General features: G+C 38.6%; 1 protein-coding gene across 4 annotated transcripts in view; it reads right to left on the bottom strand.

Moving 5' to 3' along the window:
* CNST (consortin, connexin sorting protein) overlaps positions 1 to 27,345 on the bottom strand; it is a 53,063-nt gene that overhangs the window by 11,156 nt on the left and 14,562 nt on the right. For all 4 annotated transcript variants that reach the window (XM_044419311.1, XM_044419291.1, XM_044419302.1 and 1 more), the window contains 7 exons: positions 22,816 to 23,006; positions 20,619 to 20,649; positions 19,230 to 19,316; positions 17,879 to 17,993; positions 6,491 to 6,512; positions 6,238 to 6,337; positions 1,915 to 2,792 (listed from right to left, as the gene is read on the bottom strand). In XM_044419311.1, the coding sequence (XP_044275246.1) occupies positions 1,915 to 2,792; positions 6,238 to 6,337; positions 6,491 to 6,512; positions 17,879 to 17,993; positions 19,230 to 19,316; positions 20,619 to 20,649; positions 22,816 to 23,006 (1,424 nt within the window). The remainder of the gene's footprint in view (positions 1 to 1,914; positions 2,793 to 6,237; positions 6,338 to 6,490; positions 6,513 to 17,878; positions 17,994 to 19,229; positions 19,317 to 20,618; positions 20,650 to 22,815; positions 23,007 to 27,345) is intronic.

The raw sequence follows: 27,345 nt of genomic DNA on the forward strand, positions 1-27,345 counted from the left end.
TGAATACTGATTTTTTTCAGGTGACATTTTTAAACAGAACATTAACATGTATTGAGTTGTAAAGAACAATAAATCAAACTTTGTGCAGCCCATGTGCACAGACACAATATTCACTTGTAATGGAAAAAAGGAAATAGTAGAGCCCACTCATACTAAGTAGGCATGAAAACTGTACAAACAACTTGGCTGCCTTAGAGAACTAAAATGTTTTCTTATCTTTTTGTTAAAAGGCAGGAGGCACTAGAATCATGAATATCTTTCCTTTAATTTTAAAGGATTTTAAAGATATTTTGCAGATTGCCTCAGCTCTTGAAATGATAATTTGTGCTTTAAGAAAGTTTCAAAATTTGCTTGTCCATTCCCTTCTCCAAGATTGGGGCATATATGAATTAAAAATAGTATTGCAGGAATCTACACAGTCACTAATCACTACAAATCAAAAGCTTTGTATTTTTGCTACAGTAAAACCAAAGTACAAAGATGTTTGTATATTTTAATTCATTTCAGTATTCAGTGAGGCTCCCATGGAAAATCTCTGCTTTAAGCTATGTTCAACAAACTAGATGCCCTGACAACTAGCCATTCTATCAACATTATTTTAAAGGCCTTTTTACATGACCTCCATTTGCATTTTGTTCCATTTTAAGAAATACTATATACTTGTCACAAACTTGCCACCTCCCCTACTCTTAGTGTACATCCTACTTAATGTGGCAACAGTACATTGTCTTTTGATGAACTAATGTGTCAGGGTTAAGGTCATAACTGGATTCCCTCTAAGCACTTAAAGCTATAGGAGTTCATGCAACTTTTGAGTGGATTTTTGAAGCAACTGATAATACATTTCCTTCAGATATAAGAGGAAAATGGGTCTGTATGTTAATTCTCAAATATAGCAAGAAATTTGGAAGACTGAAATATCTTTTTTTAAAGGATGCTTAAAATATTCCTGATAAATTTTAAGGATAAACACTGTGTTCCAAATACCTCTAAACTGTATTCAATATTATAAAGAAAAGACTTTTTGATACAACTGCTTCTTGCCTTCAGAAGGCTTTGAAGAGAAGGAGAAACCTATAAGGAAATCTCTTCCAGATCAGTGTATAATCTGTAAGAGATAGCTTTCTCTGGACAGCATCCTTGAATACTTAATTAACATGCCCAGAAACCTTATAGGTTTCTTGTGACCTTAAAGAGGCCAGTCAGCTATAAAAGTATGGTGTGTTCTATCTTAATCTTTAACTGATGCTGGCACATGTGCTTCAGAACAGCAATAACAAGTGCCCTAAAAGTGACCTGTACACAGGCTTTTCAGGCCACAGTCCTATTGCACCTGTTCAGTCAGATGGATTAAAACATTTGCTAAGTCATTCAGTCTATTTTCTCTCCACTCAGTTTAGAAAAGTAATGGCATTTCAAATATATTTTCATGGAGGAGTGCATTCACAATTGTTGTTCACCAGTTGGCCATAATTCTTTAAGTGAATGGTTCCTGTTTACCTCAGTTTAAACAACAGAATATTTTGTGGTCAGGAATTGGAAAGTATTACTAATCAGGAGGCTTTTTCATGCTGCCCAAAGTTCTCATTTGATTACAGTAGCAAAGACACGGCCTTTTAAGATATACTGTACAATATTTCTCTCTTTTCTTAACAATTAGTTGTCAGAAAAACATTTTTCTTATGAAATATAAGAACATATTGAGAAAAGTGTTGACACATCCTGCTAAACATGCCTTCTTTTGGGGAAAATATGAGAATATTTTTCAAAGTGAAGTTTAAACATGTGGAAAAACACAGAAATATCATGAAAAAATACTTCTATGATTTTTCATGCAAACGTAAGATGAGAAGACAAATATATTAGCCACAAATAATGTAAGCAAAATTGAAAGTTATTTTTACAAGTATTTACCTCTGCAATTTCTATCCGTTTTGCAAGTTCATCAAGTGAAGAAAAGCTTTCATCCAATGAATAACTTTCCAATGAACTATAAAGTGCTTGTTCAGTTGGAAGACTTTCAGAGTGCCCTTGGCTTTCTAAGAATTTAAGAGACTCTTCTCTGCCTTTTATACTCTCTTTTAAAAACTGAACAAAGAAGTCTTCTGGTTCTTCACTTTCACATTCTTCTTCCAGTACTGCTGCTTCCTCTTGTATCCTTTTGTATGCATCCCTGGCCTCTTCAGACACATTACTTTCAGACTGCACATTTCCACTGACACCTGATGTTTTGTCTTGCACAGATTTTCTACCATTTCCATAATTAGGTTGCTGCTGCTGCTGTTGGCTTAATATGCTGCTTCCCAACAGGCTACCAGAAATTGCAACAGAGCCAGAACAGTGTTTTGACCTAAGAAAGTTTCTTCCAGACTGAACATTTTCATCTGAGGAAATCAAATCAGGAGGTATATAATCAGCATCTGTCAAAATCAGTGTGTCTACCATCAGCTGTGTAGAGCTCTTTGCTGTAAACACTTCAACAGTTGCTTCTATTTTTGCTACATCCTCAGAGAACTGTCCTTTTTGCTGCAGACTGTCATCTTTGCTAGCATCCCTAGAAGATAAACAGCCAGAGCAAGGCGTGCCTAGCGTCCCTGTGGACTGGGTGGGTAGCTCCAGTGTTGATTCATCACTGCAGCGCTCCTCCTCCATACGGTCCTTCCCCACAGTCAGCTGAAGACTAGCCTTCTCCTTAAGTGTATGATAGCTTTCTGGTTGGAAGCTCTCACTCCTCTGGCTCTTTTTAAGATGATATTCCTTCTCTGGTCCAAAGCCAGGGTTGTTTCGTAGATCTAAATGCAAGAGAAAAGAGATCCAATCATTTAAGTGTATCAGCATTCTAAGGAGAGAAAAAAAAAGTAATCTGTTGGCATTACTCATTAATGTTCTGAGTGAATTCCTCTCTGGCAGCATTGGGTATGTTTCAGTAATTTTTAGGCATATAACACTAAATGTATCTAGGACAGGGAAGTAGCTAATTTTGTTATTTACTGATGTTTAAAAAATGCAAGGCATGCCTGAAAACTGTGCTGAAGAAAAGCGTTTTTGGTACTTCGCTAACATGTGTCTTAATTTCCCTTTTAAGTGTTCTATACAACAAGAATATAGACTACTATAAACCAGTGTTCAGGAATGCATATACTTGAGCTAAATGTAGCCTGCAGCTGAATTATATGAAGCCCAGGGAATCCCAGCACTTTTGCCACTTAAGCAGCGGAGAGCCATGTGCTTTGAGAAGGGCTTTGGCCAGAGATGGAGGTTTTCCAAGGGTGTCCCTGCATATGTGCATGTGGGTGCCCCCCTTCCCAGTTAAGAAGATCCTCTCCACTTGAGAGGATCTGCACTTTCAGAGGGCATTCTTGACAAGGCAGGGATGGTTCTCTCCCTGTTTGAGCAGGGAAAGCTGATTCTTTTGTATAGTCCTTGCCTGGGCAGGAAAGTGTGGTAGGGATGACACTGACTGGAGGCAGAAAGAGAAATGGGGGTGGCAGAACCAGTAAAAAATACAGGAGGCTCTACCCATGTTTGGGTCTGGCTCCACAGACTGCTAGATTCAACTCCCTCAATGACTTTTCTCGTGGGCTTTTGCCCCTTCTCTACCCCTGCTCAAAACATTTAAAAGGGGGACAAATGGACTGGTTTGTACAGCCAGGCTGGGGCACCATGGATTATTCTGAATATACAACAACCAATATAGGCAACTGGGAGCTGGGCCAAGTCATTTGAACCTAGCCACCGTGGGTTATTTGAAGCTTAAACAACCTTTGCTTTACCTACTATGAATCAAGAGTTAATCAAGAGTGTGTAATACTCTCAGACACAGGCCCATGAATGCCTATGTATAAGCTCACTCTCAGTTTTGGATATTGAGTTAAAAAAAACTCTTGGAATTAAAAAAGGAAACAGACACACTCACAACTTTTATCGAAAGTGTTAAATTTAAAACTGTGACTTTCTTCTGTTTCTCTTGACTGAGTCCTCCTATTAGATATGTCCACATTGTAACAGGAACCATTGTTGACTGCCACAATCGAGGTAGCAAAGATTAAATGGACATGGATGTTAAATCACCTTTTTACTCTATCTCCTTGAGATTAATGTTAAAGAATATACATAAGCTAGCAAAATTTGCAACATTCTCTCTGAGTTGCATTAGCATGACACATTTTAAACATACTTAAACATCATATAATGATGGAATATTAAGACATTCAAATTGTTTATTGGAAATATCTTAAGCAAACTTTCACAAACACTGTGCAGAAACACTGTGCAGAAATCTGGCTCAATTTTAAATGCAAAAGTTACTCCTTATATAAATTCTCTTTCTTTTTTCAGGCTAAACACATAGCTCTGATATGGTCTATGGAGTGAATATTCTGTTGGAATACAAGATTTAAATTTCCTTTTGTCCAAATTGCAGACTGATTGGTTGGTGTCTTACCCTACTGTATCTCAGATGTTTTTTTTTTAAGTCCAAGATTTAGTATCATGAAAAGTCCTGCCTAAGCAGTAAGATAGCTAGTATAGAAGAAAATGATCAGCAATAGAATGCAACTACAAAAGTCTCAAGAGAATTTCCACATAATACTTAGAGATTTCCATATCATATTTGTTGTAAGTTACAGTGACTCACGATACATGGAACGTGTGCATGAAAAGAACTAACTTCCTGAAAGGTCACATGAGAACGCAGCTTAAGATAGCCGTGATTAAGTTTAGGGGAACATCTTTTGATATTTCCAGTGAACAAGCATTAAAATGCACTTTAGAAATTACTTTTTCGGTGACAAGATATATTGTGAGAACTTGAAACTCTTCTCATCAGTAATGTATATCATGCTTCTAGAGCAAAAAGCAGTATACTGTGCATTGCAGCAAAGAGGCCTTTCATGGTTCCACTTGCAAGTGTGTGTGGCTATGGGAGAAGTACTGTCTGGTTGACAAGGGCCTGGCTGTAAGGAAGTGTACTATCTAGAAAGAGCTCTATGTACACACAGTGTAGGGCAAAGTCTTTGTCGGCAGATCAATGCCTGCATGGGAATGAACATCTGCTGATGTGATGAGACAAATATAAATAACTCACAGCTGCTGACATTAGCAGGAGGCAAGGGACAGGAGCATGAAGAGAGAAGGAAAGGTATTACTGAGGAGCAGAAATGGCTTAAGATGTTGCTTGAGATCTAAACAGGATTGTATCTACAGGCTGTATTGCTCAAATTTTATGAATTCACTCACAAGGAACTGTAAAGAGTTCTGCTAAACTTACTATATTGCTTTGCTGACACTATTACATCATTTGGAGGGGCTCACTATTGCAGCATAGCATGGGGAGTGGTTTGCATTTTTGTACACGGCTTTGCTTAAAATAGTATCAGAGAAGCAGCCACCAGACAGAGCAAGAACTTTCTGTCTCTAAACAAGAACTATCTTTACCAGTTCCAGTTGTTTTGATAAAGACAAGATGATGCTAAGATATTCAAAAAGGGCTCCTGGTCAATCAGTTCCAAAAAAAAAAAAAAAAACCCAAAACAGTGCAGCCTTGTCCTGGGGTGACCAGAAAAGGTCCAGGTCTCACTGTCACCTAAAAATTGGAGGAATTGGTCATTCTCCTTTATGGAAGGTGACAACTGTACATAAAAGCAAAGAGTATCTCTGTTGGCTAATTATCTTCTCTTCTGGTAGCTTTTGATTGATTTACTATGTAACCCTTTATGTTACTAAAAAGCAAGTCTCATTGAATGTAAAGGAACTTACTCCTGAGTAAGTGGATGTAAGATTGCAATCTTCTTATTCAACAGAAATGGGTTGCATCTTTTTCCCCTTTTGTAGTCTGGATTTTTGTTCATGATTATACAGGTTGTTAAACCCTGAAGTTAATGCCCACCAGTGCTTACATTAGCCAGATGATGGTTACAATCCGGAGAACTGGAGTAGGATTTGAAGCAAAATGCAGGATTTCCCTTAACTCTTTCTCTATTTTCATGCTATTTATTCTCAAGTGGTACAGGTGTGGAAGGTGAAAAGATTATTTTAATGCAGGGGAAATGGAGGGGATTGTTTAAGTCTACTGCCTACATATATTCTGTTCTTTTCAAAAGAAGTCTAAAGTATAAAATATTGCCATCTTATTTTGTTTCAGTTAGAAATGTCTAATAATTGCTCTCCCACAAGAAAGCTTTCCAAACACTGACATGCTGTTTTCAAAGGTATTTTCTGAAAAGTTACAAGAGATACCTGAATCATATCCAGCAGCAGCGCCTCTTTCCTTTAAATCTTCAGATACTATTAAACGTATGAAACTCTCATGTCTCAAGGATTTTTCTTTACTTATTAGCTGAAAAATAGAACAGCATTCCTATAATGAATACTTTTTAAATTTCATGCTACACCTGTTATGGGACGTAAACACTGCTCACTATTTTAGTACCTCTGAATACACCAAAACATTTAATTGTGAAACCATGCCAAGAAAAACTTTGCGGCTTACCTTGCTTCTGGAGGTAAGTGGCCTGCAACCAAAAAAGAAAATAAAAAATAAACAGCTGCAATTTTCTTCACAAGAAACGTCATCAAAACCAGGCAAATCAGTTTAGTTCTTTCCATGCTCTAATATTAGCACAGAAGTTTCCAACGATGAAACACTATCTGTGCCAGCAGAGTTTTAAAGCACAGAGCCAGACCATATGCTAACAGCATTACAAATGTCCAATTATCAGTAATGGCTCAGAACGCTGTAAAAGGCATGAAATCAATACAAGACATCAGAACTATGGTATTTATACAAAAGGTGTCACCTTTCAAACAAATTCTCCTGAGTTCAAATCAACTACTCAAGAAGAATTAACAGCAGCTTTTAGGTAACTGAAAGAGGTTGCAGAAAACACTGCCACTTCCTTTTCGGGTTTTCCTTGAGAGGGGTCTTAGTTGTAGATGTGGACCTGTGAAGGAGGAGGACTATATTCATGATCTCCAATTTGCTTACACGTCAGTCCTCTCTTATACAGAAATAGCAATGCCTCAAAGAGGAGGAGAGCCATAAAACCACAACTGGGAACAAGACTGAACTGAAAGTTCATCCTATACACTAAAAGCAAAAACATTGTCCAAGTTTATATACTTACATAGTTTAAAAGGTACCACTTAACTACAACTACCAGGAGGTTTGGGAGACCCCCAAGGTTGCAGAATTTAAAAAAAAATGTTAGAAAGAACTCCTAAGAGGGAGAACTCCAAAAATTCTACATGGGTTGATCATGCTCTGCGGGCATAGAACCCTGCCTGTTTGGGAACAAATGGGGAGACATCACATTAGAGTATGTTTGAGAGAACGGAATGGGGTATCTAGCTTGCTAGCATCCTGAACAGGGGCACTCATCCTCAACCCTACAACACTTTCTGTGACCGACCGTGCTTGTATTTTATGTTATACCAGTGATTGTTCCCAAGTATAAAGAAATGACACACACACTAACCAACCTTTGGAATTATTAAAAATTTAAAGGACACACTTTAAAGGACTTACAAAAGGAAAAGGTTAGGTTTAATGCATTCCAGTGCTGCCCATACACTCACATGCAATTTATTATTATTTCATATATTTTCATCTTGCTTTTCCCTCAAGGGCCAGTAACTTAGTAAATTGAACCTATGTTCCTCATACTAAATTCATGACTCATCTAACACTGGTTCTCCACAACGCCCCAAAAAAATTTAGTACGACAACTATTAGGGAACGTTCAAAATTGGGTATTTTTATTTCTCAGAAACAAGCGATTCATAGAGTACATTTCACATCTCAAACTTTACAATAATACTGTAATGCAGGATAGTACTATTTACTTCATATTGCACATAGGAGACACAGGCTAAAAGTGGTTTGCCTAAAGCCCACTAGTATCTATTTCAATTCACTTCTATACTGCCCAATAAATGGTCAAAGCTCTCTGGTCAGTTCACAACAAATAATGAGTGAGTTTTTGTTCAAGGTTAGATTTACAGTGAAGACCTACACTACACTAATGCACAGGAAGTACATTGACAAGCATACCTCATGAAAGCTGCCAACACAGCAATACAAAATAAAACAAGCCACACAGAGGGTAGAATGTTGAGCAGTGTTTCAATAGAATCTTTGAGAGGAAACATGGAAAGCAGGCAGGAGAAAAAGACTTTGCAGAAACTATTAGGAAGAGAACTTTCAAAATGATATGGTGGTATGTAAATCTTCATTAAATTGATTCTCATACTGGAGGTGAGGCGGATTTCTTGGGCTACCAAAAGTTGCATAATAAAGTTATTTATTAAATGTTTATCTTATCCAACAGCCAAAGCTCTTTATTCACTTCACAAAAATGACAACATGATAAAAGATAATAGAGAACCTTCAAAACTTAAAATAGTATAAAATAAAAAGTAGGGATAGTTGTCTCAGTTAAGTAACAACACACATATACATGAAAACACTTAAATGGCAATACAACCAAAAATCAATACTTTCAACATAAATCAAATTAATTTAAAAAATGCACCTCTTGCTGAATATAGACCAGTATTTAAGTGAGGTATGACACTGTTCATGATAATAGCAATGGGGAGGAATGTAAACTTGGGGGATGCCATGGTGACCGTTTCAACTGGTAATGACTGGAATAGTGAAAGACAGAGCAATAGCAGTACAGTACAAGGACTGGAGAAAAGAGTAAGAATACAGACAGATAAGTACAGGCTGAACAATGGTAGTTGAGATGGGAAAGAGAACAGGGGCATGGTAAAGATGAGAAAAGCAGTAATTCTTGGAGGCAAAGGAAAAGAGCAACTGATAGGACAGCCATCTAAGGGTGAGTATGGTAAATATGGGATATAACAGGCAACCTGAAGAACAAAGATATGGATGGTTGGGTGAAAGCTTCATAGCTACTTCTTCCCAGTTAGATATGATTTTCCATTTAATCTCTTTTCTTATTTGGTGTAGGCTATCCTGGTCCACTACAAACAATAGTGATATTTATGTGACTGGTATCATCATTCTCATCATACACCTTAGTTGAATATATGAAGGTGCCTTATACCATATCAGACTATTGGATTATCTTTCCCCGTATGATTTTCTCAGATTGACTAGCTGCTCTCCAAAGTTTCTAGATACATCAGTGATTGAAAATGTGTCCTTCTGCACATCCCCCTGTTTGATGTATATCTTCACAGGGTGAGGGCCTTTAAGAGTGTCAGAGAAGCTGAGAACAATGCCACCAGGATGCCAGATGGTCTCACTAGGCTGGTCTCCTAGCAGGGTCACCCAAGGCTGAATGGTCAATGCAGAGACACCAAACTAAGATGCATCCACCCTCTTCAGGAAAAATAGTCACATCCACAGAAGAGAATAGGTATCTCTAATGGTGATGGGGCAGAGAAGCTTCTGAAGGGCAGCTACTGGGCAGCAGCAGCTGCTAAAGGTGACATTGGCAAAGGAGTTTTCACAGATAGCACCACTCAAGCTAACTCTGACTAGTACTGTGCAGAAGAAGGCAATGGTAAGTCACATCTGAAACTTACCTTCAAAGCCCTATGATGAAACAATCCAAAATGTAACAAGAGATAGTGCCAGAAGATGAGACCCCCAGGTTGGAAGGCTCTCAACAAGCTAATAGGGAAAAGCAAAGGACAAGTAAGAATAGTGCTGTTGCTAATGATGCAACTAGATCAAAGCCAAAAGGAAGTCTAGTAGCTGACATGAACAGGGGTGAATGTAATGTTCAGTGCTGTACAACACATAAAATTGGAACATGGAATGTGAGAAGTATGAATCAGGGCAAACTGGAACCCATAAAGCAAGAAGTGGAATGGTTAAACAACACTGTAATTGGAGTGAATGGACTAAAGTGGACTGGAATGGACATTTTCAGTCAGAAAAGCACAAAGTATTTTACTCCAGAAATGACAAGTCAGAAGAAACCGAGTGTTCTAATACTGAGGCAAGATGAAGCACAGACAGTAAGGCATTATAGTGCAAAATCTGACTGAATAATATCAAACAGAATTTGTGGAAACCCTATCAAGATAACCAACATTAAGGTCTATGCTTCAACAACAGATGCTGAAGAAACTGAAAACTTTTATGTAGGTGTTGAAGAAGAACTTGATAACACACCCAAACAAGACATGCTGATAATCATAGGTGACTGGAATGCAAAAGTAAGATAAAAAGCAGAAACAAATGTTACATGAGAATTTGGCCAATTGGTAAGAAATGAAGCAGGAGAATTACTCAGAGAATGTTATGAAGCCAACCATCTGTTCAACACAAATATATACTGCAAGCAACTAACGCGATAACTATAAATACATGGACATCACCAGATGGCCAATGCAGAATCAAACAGATTATGTAATTGGAAGCAAGAGATGGAGAATTTGCATTCTCACTGCCAAAACAAGATCAGGAGTAGATTGTGGTAGCAACTATGAACTCTTAATATAAAAAGTGAGAATCAAGCTGAAAAGAATTACTAAAAGAAATAAAGTACCAAAATACTACTTAAATAAAATTCTTGAGGAATTTAATAAAGTCCACATAAAGAATAAATTTGCATTACTCAGCTTAAATAACTATGAGCCAAAATAAATGTGAACGGAAACCAGAGACATTATTAAGGAAGAATGCAGGAAGACAATCCATGAAGCAAAAAGAAAGAAAAGCCTCGATGGGTGCCAGAAGAAACATTCACAGTTGTAGGTGAAGCATATGTGACAGAAAAATGTCAGAATTTTGAATGCAACTTTTAAGTGATTATCACGTAGAGATGAAAAGAACTATTACAATGAACAAAGCAAAGAAATAGAAGAAAAGAACAAAAAAAGAAAAACAAGAGACCTCTTCCAGAATCAAAGGGAAATTTATACCTAGACTAGGAATGCTAAAAGACCAACAGAGAAACATACTATCTGAACAGGAGAAAATAAAGAAAAGGTGAAAACTATATGCAGCAAAAAGCCGACCAGGATTCTCCACTCCCGTGGGCACCTGGACTGAAGTCCCACTCAGAATCTCCCTGGTCCCAGAGCCCTGGGCCAGACACTGGATTCAGCATATGACAAACCCAAGCTTTCAGGAAAAATAGCTTTATTAGAAGAATAACACATAGGGGTGATGGGGACTAAAAACACAGCTAAAAAGGGTAAAAGGGGGGACATGAAAAGAAAGGGAAATTTGGAAAGCAGCAACAGCAAGTTCAAAAACAACCAAGAACCTCCGGCTCCTGGGCCTTGTTGACCCACTTGGACACAGAAAATAACAAAACAGCCTAGCCTCAGCTATGCACAGAAATAATCTACCAGCTTCAGGCACAGGTGACACATAGCAGCACAGCATTCTTTGCCATGGAGCTATGGCAGCAAAAGTGTAACCTCTCCTCAAATAGACACCCCGAATCTTTCCATACCCTGAGCTTTATTCTCCCCCTGCCAGGGCCACCTGACCCTTGGGTGATGGCCAGTCCTTTACTCCAGCTGTCAGTTGTTTGCCCCTCATGTGACTATCTGCAGTCTCCTTGGGACATTATTTTTGATATCTTCTCCTTATGCATAACAAGAGCCATTCCTTGCCTTCCCCGACCTTACGCACCAGCTTCCCACAGTGCTGGCACCTGGTTTTTTTCCAGCGTTTTCACTGTAAGTCAGTTTATCCTTCCCTGTCTCCCAGAGTTACCAACCAGTTCACATTATATATGCAGAAGAATGATACAGAAGACATGAAAGAATGTTAGCTTCCTTCAAATAGGAATTATCTGAGAGCCTGAAATATTAGAAAACAAAGTGATAGCTGATGGAATAAGGCACCTGGACTAGATAGGATACGAATAGAACGATTCCAAGCTGCAAAGAACGAATTGCTCCAAATCTTAACAAAAAAATGCTAAGAAATATGGAAAACAAAATCATGGCCCACAGACTAGAAACTTTCAATATGCATTTTAATCTACAAGAAAGGAGATGCAAAAGAGGGCAGCAACTATAGGATCATTGCACTAATTTCCTATGCAAGCAAAGTAAGGTGGAAGCTGTTGCAAAAGGGAATAGGCACCTGATACCATATTGCAAATACACTGGCTACTGGAGTGCATTAAAGAATTTCAGAAGAACAGCCTAAATTTTATACGCTTCATAGACTACATCAAAGCCTTTAACTCTGTAGATAACAAGAAGCTATGGATGGTCCTGAAAGAAATAGGGGAAGCTCAGAATTTGACAATTCTGATGTGTACCCTGTATGATGGTCAAGGAGCTATGGTTAGGACAGAATATGGAGAAACAGAATGGTTTCCTTTTATCTCTCTATCTGTTCAATATGTATGTAGAACAAGTCAAAAAGCTGGATTGGGATGAGAGGAAGGAGTGAAAACTGGCAGAATACCCACCAGTAATTTAAGATAAGTGGATGATACTATATTACTGGCAAAATGCAGCAGCAAATTGAATGACTCCTGATGAAACTGAAGGATGGAAGTGCAAAAGAAGCACTGCAGCTGGATATTAAGAAAACAAAAATCATAACTACAGAAGAATTATGCAATGTTACTGCTCACAATGAAGACATTGAAAATGTGGAAGATTTTGCATATTTCAGTCATCAATCTGATGAAGTACTAGTTAGGCCTCATCTGGAGCACTTAGCACTCATTAGGCCTCATCTGGAGTATTAGGTCCAGTTCTGGGTATCACAGTTTAAGAAAGGTCCAGACAAACTGAAAAGGGTTCAGAGGAGGGAAACAAGGATGATCTGGGGACTGGAAACAAAGCCCTATGAGAGATTAAAAGAACTGGGCATGTTTAGCCACAAGGAGAGAAGACTTAGGGGAGATATGATAGACTCTACAAATACTTGAAAGGCTGTCACAAAGAGGATCTCTTCCAGGATCTCTTCTTGATCATCCCAGAGTGGAGGACACAGAATAATAGGCTCAAGTTACAGGAAACCAGATTCTGGCTAAATATCAGGAAAAAATTCCTGACAGTTAAAGCAGTACAACAATGGGACAAATTACCTAGAGAGGTGGTGGGCTCTGCCACACTGGAGGCATTCAAGATGCAACTGGACAGCCATTGGAGAGGACTGGTTTACCTGGGAGTCCTCCACTAACAGGGGTTTGGACCCAATAACTTTCTGGCCCCTTCCAACCCCACTATTGGATGATTAATTCAAAGAGAGACTGCAGCCAAGAAATTAAAAGAAAAGTGAGACTTGAAAGGGCAGCAATGAGGGAGCTAGAAAAGGTAATCAAATGTAAGCACACTTCACTGAAGACCAAGGCCATCACTATTGTATTCCTGATCACTATGTATGGATGGCTGTGAAAGCTGAAGATGAAGAAAGATGACTAGAAGAAAACTGATGCATTTGAAACATGGTGGAGATCTTTGCAAGTACCCTGTACTGGCAGAAAGACCAACAAGTGGGTCTTAGATCAAATCAAACCAGAGCTTTCCCTGTAAGCAAAAATGACAAAACCGAGGCTGCCATATGTTGGGCAAGATTCACTGCAGAAGACAATCATGCTAGGGAAAATCGAAGGCAGAAGAAGCCGAACTATGAGATGGACTGATTCCATAAATGAACCCACAGCCTTGAGTTTAGAACAGCTGAGCTGGGCTATCATGGATAGGTTGGTTTGGTGGGCTTTCATTCATGGGGTCACCATAATTCAGATATACCTTGATGAAAAATAACAACACCTTCTTGCAGATAAGGCATGTGTCTACCACTAAGCCATGGGTCATTTTACTGTATACTTTTGGATATTTGTATCTATAATGTTTCCAACAGCAGTAAAACAAAGGTATAAAGATACAACAAAGAAACTTGTTTCTAAACCCTCCTGTAGATAACATGGGGGCCAGCAGGCACCAATGGATGTCTGAACAACTTTCTTAGAATGCACCAAAGTGCTTTTTTCCCCCTCAGGGTTTTTTTTTTACCCCAGTACATACTTAGTTACTGACAACTGGAATAACTAATACATTTTTGTAAGTTCAAAGGAGTTGTTTAGTATGTTGAGGCCCTTGAGTCAGGGCAAACTGCAAGTAATATGCCTCAAAAACTGAGTGCAAGGTAGCTTGCGTGTTACTTGCAATATGTCATGACTTCCATGGCAGCCATTTTGTGGTGGTACCCAGGACAATCTCTCAACCCCTCCTTTTGAGTACTCCTGGGCCCTCTCCCTTGAAAAGGGCCCTTGTGGAGGCAATCAGGTCTGTACACCACCCCTCGAGTTGGCTAGTCCTTCTCTCCTAATGCCATGTCCAGGGATCAAGACTCATACCAGGCTTGTCTGGCTCCTGTCCCACTCCCCTTCCATCAGTTGCATCTCCTTGTTATTAATACCTGGAGAGGGCAATCTTGAGCTCAGCCCTTCCACTTCCCCTGTTTCAGTATCTGGTGGGGGGGGGGGAGGTGCCTGTTCCCAGGACCTCTTCTCCTCATCTAACTTGTCCATATCTGCCTGACCTTGGAACATGCACCAAGAACAACTGTCTTTTCATTCCCAACAACAATGGCTCAAAATAATTTTGCACCCAAGCTCCATCTCATAAGCGATTTAGTACATACTTGTTTCACATTTCAATCACACATTGGCATACATGGTGTAAATTACACAAAAAGTCCTCAATCCAGATGAGAGTGAACTCTGTATCCCTGAAAATGTTTAAAATACTAACTGATCCCAACAGTCAAAAAGAAAAGTTCAGAACACATCCTAACATTCATAAAAATGAAGAACACAGAACATAAATTACCATAACTTCTATTTCAAACTATATACTGTAAACACAACAAACCTGTTATAGTGTATTAGTGATTACAACTTAATATTCAAGCATCATTAGCTAATTCTGCACTGATATGTCTAAAGTTTCAGAAGAAACTAAATCTCTTTAAATTTCCTTTGCTGATGAAGGAAATTTGATAAAGGAAATTTATCAAATGCATCAATTATTACACTAAAGTACACACTGCTAGGTAATTCCTAAGACCTTTATACGTGAGAAACTATACTGTTGAACATGGAGAAGGACTGAAAGTGTAATTACAAAAATGTAGGTTATGGACGGGCAACTTGCATGCTAGAGCTGCATGGAGCTCTTGGCCTAATTACAAGAGCTCTATGCAAACTGTTAGTGTAGAACTCCAGCAAAATTGATCAGCCAGTTTCTTGACAGCCCACTGGGCAGGGAGTCAGAGACTCCAACACAAGGTAAAGTAATCCTCGTTAGTCAAGAGTGTCTGAATATGGGACCAGGAGACACCAGGGATGCCTTATAGGGATGTCTGTAATGTGGAGGAAGAAACATGATATTTAATGAGACTCAGAAGGAGAAGACTGCTCAGAGAAGATCTGTATCCTCTTCTAGCCTTTTCAACCTAGCTCAGTGTATCCAGAATGCAGAATATTTCAATTTCCCACTGAGCCTGCAGCTGTTACATTCCACATCAGACTACCCAAGTAAATATAATTTATATTTTCAACTTGGATATGAGACCACCCACATAGACCAAGGCAGCTGGAAACACCACCTACATTAACAATTGTAAGCATTCCCACTGCCATCAAGCCAGCTATTTGTGGAAGGCATTATGTGGCAGCCCTATCTGTCCCCTGTCCTAAGTGTTATCTACTCCACTCTTGAGTTGGTCCAGGAGGATGGTACTTCCAGAGCAATTTTCCTCTTTTGTACCCTTGAGATGTGGTCATGTAATTTGTAGGCTAGACAACAATTACACAGCTGGAACAATCAGAACAATTGTTCTGGAAAACTTAATATGACTGAACACGATTAGAACGCATTTATTTATTTAGCATTACAATAATTTATTGCAATACAGTGGTACATTGGCTCACAAACTTAATCTGTTCCAGGAATCCGGTCGTGACCCAAATTGGTCGTGAGCCAAGTCAAATTTCCCCATAAGGTTCAATGTAAATAAGGTTAATCTGTTCTATAACCATTTTTAAAATCAGAAAAATGTGAAGCAAAGTGACAACAACAAAGATCGCGGCCATCTCCCCCCCCCCCACCCCAAGCACAAGCACAGCCATCTCCCTGACCTCCCACCCCCAGCATGACCAAGATAGTGCCTGTCATCCCTGCAGGTGCCCGTCATCCTAGCACGCGCCCATCATCCCGGTGTGCTGGGGAGTGGGGTGGAGAGATGGGCGTGATTGCGGGTGCACTGGGGGAGGAAGAGACGGGCACGATCTTGGCCATCTCCCTCCCGCCCCCAGCATGATCGCGGCCATCTCCCACTCGGGTGGGGTGGGGAGATGGCCATGATCGCAGATCCGTTCATACAGGGAAGGTGTGCCTGATCAGAGGTGCGCTCCTGCATGAAAGACAGGAGGAATCTCAGCCATCTCCTGCATGGCTCTGCTTTGCTGCTCCCGTCTTTCCTGCAGCAGCACGCCTCGGTTCTCACACGCCTTCCCTGCACGAACGGAACTGCGATCATGGCCATCTCCCCACTCAGGGAGGGGGGGGGAGAGGGCTGTGATCTTGGTCACCACCAAAGTGGTGTTCGTGACCCAAGTCAAAATTTTTCAGAAATTTTTGTTTGTGACCTGATTTGCTCGTGAACCAAGGCATTCGTGAGCTGAGGTACCACTGTACTAAATAATTTACTTATTGTTGTGCAAAATGTGTATTGTAATACTTTCAGGACAGAAATTTCTTTAAATCACCATTGGAAAACATCAACAACTATTAAAAATCACAACTAATAATCTAAAAAACAAACAAGTAATCAAAATGCTTCCCAAAGGGCATATGGTAAAAGACGGTTCTGCTGGGATAGGGAAGCTGGAAGAGACTCTAAAGTAACATTTGCTTGCCCCCTTTTCTTTCCAGGTTCCTTCATACAGGGTGGATAGTGGCAGATAGCCCTGTAGGGAAATAGGGTGGTTCAACTGGAGCAGAATCTGAGATTGCCTTTTTGTGCCTGCTTCCCTTTCTCTTCTGGGATTCTACCCACAGAGCATTTGGTGGCAACGGCTCTGTGAAGGAAGATGACAGTCTAGTTGGAGCAGGCTCAGTAGGGTGGTCTTCATCTGCCTGTATCCCTCAAAGCAGGCAGCAGTAGATGGCCAAGTGGGTCCAGCTGGGACAGGCTTCTTAGTTAGTTATACCCCACCTTTCATAACTTTCCTACCAAATGCAGATCTTTCCAAAGTGGCTTACAAATAACATTGTATAACATATAAAAATGTATGTTGTACTGATGACTCTGCTGCTACTACATTAGCACTGTGCTGTCCAGATAAATGTCTGTGGTGTTAAAGGAGTTTCTGGGTTATTAAATGAAGTGGAACAACCTTCTATAGTTAATTGCTTTGCTTTTTATTCATTTATTTTCAATGATGTATAGATTGCCTTTAAGGGTAGAAACTTCTTATGGTACTAATGATTCTGCCTGGTTTGTGGCTCAGGGTGCTCTATAACAAATGGTTTACATTCATGCCAAACTTCATGCCACACTGAATACAGAACTTGTACAGGAAATATGAAAACAATTGCTCAGGTTTCTGCTACTGTTGCCTCAGGGCCTGGACTAGGTGTTGGGAGAATTCTTGTATGCTTAATCCCCGTTCTTCAAGTCAGGCATGGCAATCTGGTCAGCCTGCTTTTAGCTTTTCACTTAGATTTTCTCTCACTCTGTAATAAAGGAAGACTATGGCTGAATATGCATATCCAATATTGCAGGTTATACACTAATTTCCAATTTACCATTTCTGAGGAAATTTGTATATGCTGGTGACTCCGTTGAAAACAATACTGGATGACAAAGGTTATCTTAATCCCTATCTGTCTTTTTTCAGATCTTACTTACTCTTGATGCATCGTGCAAAGTTCAGCAAGTTTGCTTAACTCTTCATTATTCAGCCCTTTAGAAGAATTCTTTAGATCTGGGGCCTCATTAGATGCTGTTGCTTTCCATTTTTTTTCTGTATCAATACACATCAATACACAAGTTAGATCATTCATATATTTAAAATGTGCTAATGTCTTCAAAGGCAACTTTTGAAAATATACTCCAGCCCCATTCATTAGATTCAAAATAAATGAAAAACAAATGTTATAGCACAGAATAACTAGACTAGTCTATTAAAAACCCACAATCAAATTGAAAATAATGATGTTGCTTTTCATGAAAATGAGCTCAGAGATCAGTTTTATGGAGCAGGAAATTTCGCAGTGGTTTCTTTTTTCCCCATGGAAAATTTCATCGGCTCATTAGTAAAAATGAAAGTATGCCAATTGCAAATGTAGTATTAGGCAAGCTTGGCTATTTGAAAGTTGTAATTAATTGTTTTCAAGTGATTATCCTTAACAATTATGTGAGATAATACATATATACTTCAGAGTGACATGGACTAATAAATAGGGTCAGAAAAATTGAAGGTGTCTCAACAATCTTAGAAAAGAGTTGAACTTTGTTGGAGTAAATACGTGATTGTCAACATCTAATACATGTTTATTTAGGTTGCTAAAATGTATGTGTCAACAGTTTTCAGTATCCTTGTTTTGTGCTTAATTAAAGAATGTAAGGTAGGTACATGCAACTAAAGTTTTTACTAATGTTTCAAAAAAGTCTATGTACCATAATATTTAGGTCATTTTAAATGCACTTTAATTTCCCTCCTCAAATATTACGAGTCAAAAACTGTGGTGTGTTGGGACAAAAAGTTAATATGGGGCACATTTTAAAAGTATAGTTTACTAAATACCAATGAAATGGGCATATTAAGGGCATGGGCAGAAAACTTGTAGACTTCCAGGTGCTTTAATCACAGCTCCCTCAGCAATAGCCAGCATAGCCAATAGTGAGGGCTGATGGGAGCTGTAAGCCAAAACATATGGAGGGCCACATCCTAGGCTACTTGTCCCAGGCTATCAGAAAAATTTATAATGCAAACTGATTTCCTCTTAAAATGATGAAATATTAATTAACCTAAGTTAGTCACATTGGAAGATTTTTTAAAAAAAATTTCCAATTCAAAAATTTTCAGAAAACCCAAATCACTGTGAGAAACACACAATTCTATTCCAATAACCTTTATTACTCAGAATATACAATATTATAGAAACATGCAACATGCAAATTTATTCTATTATAATAAAACCAGAACAGATTTTTCAACTTTTCTAACAGGCAACTTTCCACAATATGACACCCTTACCCCACTGCTGCTGAATAGAAGAAAGATTTGCAAGCAGCTGTTCATGATATAACCGTTCAAGCTGAATAAACTTCATGGCTTTCTCATCTGAAGGGACAAGTAAAGAAAAATACAGAAACAGCAGTGGCCTGGGCTTCACGGGCACAAGAATCAACTCTCAATTTTCCTCTTACAGTCAACACTATGCATCTAAACAGTTTTCCTTTTTTGGGCAAATAGCTAAGCATTATGGAATGGGACTTTCCATCAGCAATTTAATACAATCAAGTGCCACCTGACAGAATTTCCTCAAAAGTCCAAACTCGAAAATACAAAGCTACTATTTAGTTCGTCCTATAAAGTTAAATGCTTCCAAAAGTTTGGTTGCACATCTACAATACTGTGGGGGTGGGGAACCAGGAAATGCTACCACTATAATTAATATCTAAAAGAAAAGAGCACAAGGGAAAGCCAAAGCAACTACAAACATTATGTACATTCTGCATACCAGAGTGTAAAGATCAGAATATAAAGATTTAAGTACATGAAAAATTGTGCATCTGAACTTCTCCAATGTCCTTGTCCAACCACTCGTATTGGAAGCTTCTCTTAAAGCTTCTCCCCAAATTTAGCAACAATTTGCCAACCACTGTGCACTGCTATAATTTAACAAAACAAAACAAAAAAGAAGTGAGAAAAGGGGGTGTGGTTAAGAAGCCAAAGGTCTTCCAGAAACTCTTTCCCCCATACTTGGATCCTGGTTTGTATCAAAAAATACGATAAAATACAGTGTACTGAACACTGCATTCAGAAACAGGCTAATATAAATGCAATAGAAAGTTCTGCTACATTAGTCTGGCAAAGGATGAGGAAAACACTGACTCTGTTATGCAAGATATAGTTAGAGCAAGTACATGCACATTAATGAGAAAGCCCAGTGTTCACAGGTCAACATATGTGAAATCATTACAATGTTCCTTCAGAGTTCTTACAACAGTTTCTGCAGACATTTAAGAGAAGGATTTAGAACTCATATGCATCCACTCTAGAATGAAGAAATCAGTATAATCACACTTGTGGATAATCTTAACTTCTTTGGCTTTACCCTGACCACTAACTGAGAACTTTTAGTCATATGCTTTTTTATAGTGGTTAAGAGCATGGGACTGGGACTCAGAGGATCTGGGTTCGAGTCCCCGCTCAGCCATGGAGCCAACTGGGTGACTTTGGGCCAGTCAGACTCTCAGCCCAACCTACCTCACAGGGTTGTTGTTGTGGGGATCAGATGGAGGAGGAGAATGATGTAAGCTGCCTTGAGTCCTTTGTAGGAAAAAGGCAGGATATAAATTAAAAAAAAATAAATAAAAAAATAAAAAAAATAATAAAATATTTGGATTCTTAAAAGGATACATTCCCCATCATGGAAATAGGTTTCAGCCATCTATAAAAGAAAGTAAACAAAGTGCTTAATGTTTTTGCAAATAGCTCAGCAGGGATGCCTTTTGGAGGGCTTTCATTCATAGGGTTGTCATAGATCAAAGATGACTTGATGGCATATAACAACAACAATATATTTAAATTTATTATGCAATATTGATACATAATATTGTGTATTAACATAACACACTGTGAGAAATGAAATGTAACTAAGTGTTAAGGGTGAAAAACAGGAATAGGACAGGATCACTGAAGTCTCTTGGGGCCAAGAGGCCTGAGAATAGAATCATGTAAATAAGTTGTACTAAGAGTAATAGTGTTTTTTTACATCAAAGTATTGAAAAATACCAGAGAGGGTAAAAGTGTGTGGGGGGGGCAGTGGTAAAACTGTCACCTTCAGTGGAGGAAAGCAGGCAATGGATTACTTTATAACGGGAGGTAAAGAGTCTGAAGAAAGGCCTGTTCTCATTATCTCAAACTCCCCATTTTGATTTAAGGAGCAAATTGGCATCCAAGAAGAATTCTCAAGGCCATTTTGACTTTTTGAACTTTTAGGCCTAGTGCGCAAGCTTAATAGGTTTATGAATAGTAAATGACACACTTCTCATAGGTAATAGGCTCATTAGCATGCACATGGGTTGTATGTGCAAGGGGGGGGATCATATTAAGGGGCAGTATATAGTAGGCAGATGGAAAAGATTGTGCCCTCTGAGTAGCCCAGCCAATGAGAGAAAAGAGGTAGGGTCTGCGAGCCGGGGAAAGGGATAAAGGTGAATGTTGTGTGTGTGAACGGCGCGCTACCTCTGAGGTGGGCGCCCACTCTTGCAAGAACGAATTAAACTTTTCTGCATGGTACTTTGCCTCCCTTATAGTCATTGCTTGGATTCTATTGGATATATATTTTTTATATCTCACAACGCTAACACACTTTGCATCACCTAGTGGAAGATAGCCATTCTGTACTGAAAATCTGGTAATATATTGTGAGCCAGGGTACAATTAATCTGAATATTTTTTTCCCCACAAACACAAAACCTTCCCCAGAGTCTATGTAAAATGTACATGAATAGAGCATACTATTCTGGATCATGGCAAGTCACTTTGCACAATTTGGAATATGAGATTAGAATTGGCAATTTTGTTTTGGAAACAGTAACAGAAATGAAATCCTAGGCACATTTACCTTGGAGTAAGCCCTATTAAATACAGTGGGAATTACTCCAGAGTAAACATTACTGAGTTGCACTGTAAGTTTGTTTGTTTATTTATTTACTAGATTTCTAACCTGCCCTATTAGCCGTATTGCTCGCTGGGTGGGTTACAACAACAAAATAAAATACAGAGTAAAATACAATATAAAACAACAATTACAAATAAAAAAATAAAACCAATATAAGACGCACAAAACTGATGACATACCCATAGTTAAAATGCTATTTACAACAAGTTAACAATTAAAATACAGTTGAAATGAAAAGGTTTTCACCTGGTGCCTAAAAGAATGTAAAGAGGGTGCCATCCTGTCTGGGAAGCTTGTTCCAGAGTGAGGATGCCACTGCAGAAAAGGTCTTTCTTTGTTCCATTGTACTTAATATTTATCAGAGAATCAAATACATCTAATACAATCCTGAGAGCTAACTTTTTTCTTGCCCACACCAAAGAAAACAAATACTTGGAAATGCTCAACTAAGACTTCTAAGGCATCTTAAATACTAACATATGGTGGTATAAAGTTTTGCAGGTCAATATACATTTCTCCATGGGCTTTGGCTGACAAAAGTTTATGTCACAATTTATTTGCCTATGTTATACTGCCACAACAATATGTTGCTTATTGCAACATCACATAACATGATGTCTCTGCTTGAATGTGTGAATACTGAATATTCTAACTGACACCATTAAGCTATTCTACATCATTTGCAATTTCATAGTCTTCACTGTACACTCTTTTGTTTGCAATCAGATGAACCCATTTCGATTACATGCGACATTCTGGAATTTAACATTTTATTCTACTTTCCAGAAATATATGAGAAAAAAGGACTCTAGTATTGAGCTACTGTATCCAATTCCAATAGGAAATTGATCTATACTGTAGAATTCAAGCTGTAAAGGAACAACAGCATCAAAAATAACACAGAGAAAACTACACAGATATTCTCACTACCTGATGGAGGCATATGGGCAGCACTCGTGAATTCAACTGATCAAATTCTTCTTGAAGATGAGAGAAGAGGGCTTGCAAAGTCTGGTTTGAATCCTTTTGTGGACAGTTTGCATTTGTCTTGTCTCCATCTTCACCTTGTGTACAAACTGTTGTTTTAATATCAGTCTTCTCTCGCTTGGCCGTGGAAAAATCTAAAGAAAACAAATGTGGTCCTTCTTTAAAAAATAAAGCATCTCAAAAATATGTAAACACATCAGATTGCATTCAAACAGGCACAACCAGAGATCTGCACCTTCTTTCTGCTGTCAAGCCACTCTAGACTATCAGGGTCTCTCAGGAAAAGCTTTTTAGGGCTGCAGTAAAACTGTAAGATCAGGAAAGAGAAGACTGAGTGGAAGACCTGATATTACTCTATAAGTACCTCAAAGGCTTTCACAAGGACAGAGGGGGCAAGATCTCTTCTTGTTGATACCATATTGTAGGACGCAGAATAATCAAGTCAAGCTGCAACAACCCAGATTCAGGTTAGGTATCAGGAAAAGCTTCCTTACTGTCAGAGCAATGTGACAGTGGAAGCAGTTGCCTAGAGATGTCATGGACTCTTTCACACTAGGGATTTCCAAAAAGAAATTGGAGTCATCTGAGTGGGATGGTGTAAATTGGCAACAGCAGAGGCTGGACCTGATGGCCTTCTTGGCCCCTTTCAACCCTAATATTCTATGATTCTATGGAAGTCTCACTGCAAAAGCAGACCTGTTTGTCACATCGAACTAAAATCCATATCAAAACATCCAGGCACATAGCCAATAAACATGTGTTATATAATTTAACTTTAAAACATATCCTTGAGCTATTTCATTTGAAGTTTTCAAACAATCTTCATTGCTCAGGAATGAGAGTAAAGAGATAGTTTCTATGTCTCAAAGAAACTGATCCCATATAAGTTACCTTTAATTTCAAGGTTTCTTGAATAATTATCAGAGGATATCCTTAGCTGTTATTAATAAAGAACACCTTAAAACAATTTTAAGGCTTTTACAAATGCAAACTCATTCAGTTACAATAGATGCACAACATACTAGTAGGAGGCCTCTTCTCCACAGAGTGATTTCCTTTATGGAAATTCATATTTAGTGCAAATTATCTATGTATTATGAAAAAGTAATCCAGGAAGTGAATAAAATATATTGTTTAAAACAGGGGTACTTCATCTTTCTGGGTTAGTGAACATATTTGGAATTCTGAGAGTAAGTTTGGGTATTCTGAAATAATGGCTGCCATGAGAAATTTGCCTGTTGGGAAAGATAACTTGCCTGAGAACCTAACTAAAATGCAGAGAGGGGCTGTGAACTCCAAAACACAACACCACTCTTTTAAATGTACTTTTTCCTGCTCCAATACCCATTTCACTGAAAGTAACCTGTTGAAACTAAGAGGTATGTAATTTGGCCAAGAAACTGTCAACAAGACAGAGTGGGTTTTATTCTTGAAGGAGGCCTAAAAATGACTCCAAATGCCCAAAATATCTCCACTTAAAAAGCAGAATGTAATATCCATTTCACTGAAGGCAAACTGGTAAATAAAAAAATAAAAACATGCAAAAGGAGGCAAAACGCCCAACCACCCATTTGGCTACATTTGGGACCACAAAGACATTTCATTAGCTAGAGCAGTTCTCTTGTTTATGTTTTCGTATGTCCATTCACTAAGCTATATTTAGACAAAATGTTAGAAACTTTAATACCTTATACAGAACTAAAGAATCCTTATTCTCTTTGATGGAATTTTCTGATACTTAAAAGTCTACAGTCTTTAAACACAACTATTTCTTAGCAACTGTGGAGGTCCTTTCCTTTCTGTATCCCAGCATATACCACTGATCATCAGTTCTGAATGCCACATTGAATCCCTTCAAAATCACTAGTTTAATCTTCAGCTTTCCACATGTTTAACAGAGATTGAAATATCTCATTTCCTTTATTCATGTAGTATTTATCTAAATAAATATACAGCACTGTTAAACATGTAATTCATTTATATAAAATACAGTTAATTTGAAAAGCAACACTTTCAACAAATCACCTCAGGATGTTATGATCAACGAACTGGCTAAAAGTGAGCTTTATGGAACAACTATCAGGTGGATAGTTGACTACAGAACTGAACTCAGAGGGTACTTCTCAATGGCACCTTCTCAGGCTGGGGAGAGGTAGCACGCGGGGTACCGCAGGGATCAGTTCTAGGCACAGTACTTTTCCAAGTTTTTATTAAGGATTTGGATGAAGAGGTGCAGGGAATGCTGATCAAATTTGCAGATGACAGAAAATTGTGTGGGATAGCTAATACCTTGGAAGACAGAAACAAAATTCAAAGTGATCTTGATAGGTTGGAATGCTAGGCTGAAAGCAGAACAATGAAATTCAGTAAGGACAAATGCCAAGTTCTACACCTAGGAAAAGGAAACCAAATGCGCGCGCGCACGCGCGCGCACACACACACACACACAAAGGATCTCGGAATTGTTGTAGATTATGGGTTGAATATGAGTCCACAATTTTATATGGCTGCAAAAAAAGCTAATGTTATTTTAGGCTGCATTAACAGAAGGATAGCTTCCAAATCATGTGAGGTACCAGTTTCCCTCTATTCTGCACTAGTTAGGCCTCATTTCGAGCACTGTGTCCAGTTTTGGGCACCAAAGTTCAAGAAAGATGCAGACAAACTGGGAAAAGTTCAGAGGAGGGCAACAAAGATTATCAGGGGACTAGAAACAAAGCCCTATGAGGAAAGACTGAAAGAGCTGGGCATATTTAACCTTGAGAAGATTGAGGGAAGATATGATGGCACTTTTTAAATACTTGAAAGGCTGCCAAACAGAAAAGGACCAAGATTTCTTCTCCATCACCCCAGAGTGCAGGATATGGAATAATGGGCTAAAGTTGCCGGATGCCAGATTTCCTGACTATTAGAACAGTATGTCAATGGAACCAATTATCTCGGGAGGTTGTGAGCTCTCCCACACTGAAGGCATTCAAGAGGCAGATGGACAGCCATTTGTCAGAGGAGCTTTAACTTGCAATCCTGTACTGAGCAGGGTTGTACATGGTGGCCTTATAGGCTCCTTCTAATTCTACTATGCAATGATTCTATGAAAGGCATCTTAAACTATGGAATATGCTCCCAGGAGAGGTTTGCCTGGCGCCGACATTCTATTCTTTTCAACATTAGGCAAACCCCTTTTTCTTTTCCTGTTATTTTAATGTTTAATTGATTTTAATTGGGGTTTTAGTATATTAATGATTGGATGCTGTGGGACTGTTCTATTCTATTTATTTATTGTAGGCCATTCCGAGACATTCTGTGGGGGATGGGATAGAAAAGCTTTTAATAAATAAACAAACAAATAAAACAGATACACTCATTCTTTATTCAAACAAAGGAGTCTAGCAGGCCATTAGCTTTATACAATACTATGGTGAAGCAAACAGGCAAGGCCCTTTGTATTTTCAATTTAATGCTGGAGTTATGGACCAAGAAATATCTGACCTGCTATTTTGATTTTTCAAAGATGGCCACAGAAGTCAAAGTAACTTCTCTATATCTTAACCAGTTTATTAGTAAGGTTAATGCATGTATTCTGTTTGGCTAAAAATGTACTTACCTTCAGCAACATACATTCTTGACAATTTCTGCAAATGAAGCTTTACAACACCAATGGAAAAGAGAACATTTCTAGTACTTCGTTACAGTAGTCTAGACACATTACAACTTCACATAAAGGGAAGTTACTTTCCTTCCTGTATCCTCCTATTAAGGTGGGTTATTTTCCTCCTCCACCTCCTCTCTGGGCAAGATCCCTTCTGTTCTCTGCTTCAGTTACTTTCTCCCCTCTACCACGCGTGCATGGAGAAAGACAGAAAGGTAAGAGAGCAAAGGCATGCGCCAAACATTTTGTGACTGGTTATACCCTACAGCAGCCATTTTCCTAAAATTTCAAATGTGTCCCTGGGCCCCAAAATGAAAGCTTTAATAATGCACCCATGTTTCAATAAACTTAAATTATTATATTAAACTATAAACTATAGTCAACTTCCTAGTAATTGGAAGGCTTTTAATTCTTACTGGCCACATTTTCTTAAATAATGTTATTTTAAACATGAACACTAAATGGCAAACCTCCTTATTTCAGTCCTTTTTGAAGGCTTTTTGTAGGGTATGGGACACGAGATAACATGGATGGAACCAGTGGTAAGGCCCTTCACTCCCCCTTCACATGATGTTAATTACCTGAACATCATGGATTCCTGTATGAGTAAAATGGGGTTTTTGCTTGACACCTCCAGCAACTTCGTGTTACATCAGCCTATCTCCAAAATTTCATAGCTGAATGTGCATGAACAGGTGGGGCTCAGTGGCCTGGCAAAGAGTGATGAGATCCTTGAAATCTGGATTCAAAACAAACTACAAGCAGAAAGCAGTATCTAAATGTGATGGCTCTAGATCAGTGGTTTTCAACTACTGGTCTGCAGA

The sequence above is a fragment of the Varanus komodoensis genome, unplaced genomic scaffold (assembly GCF_004798865.1).
Source record: "Varanus komodoensis strain SLA01 unplaced genomic scaffold, ASM479886v1 scaffold1, whole genome shotgun sequence".
Classification (NCBI taxonomy): domain Eukaryota; kingdom Metazoa; phylum Chordata; class Lepidosauria; order Squamata; family Varanidae; genus Varanus; species Varanus komodoensis.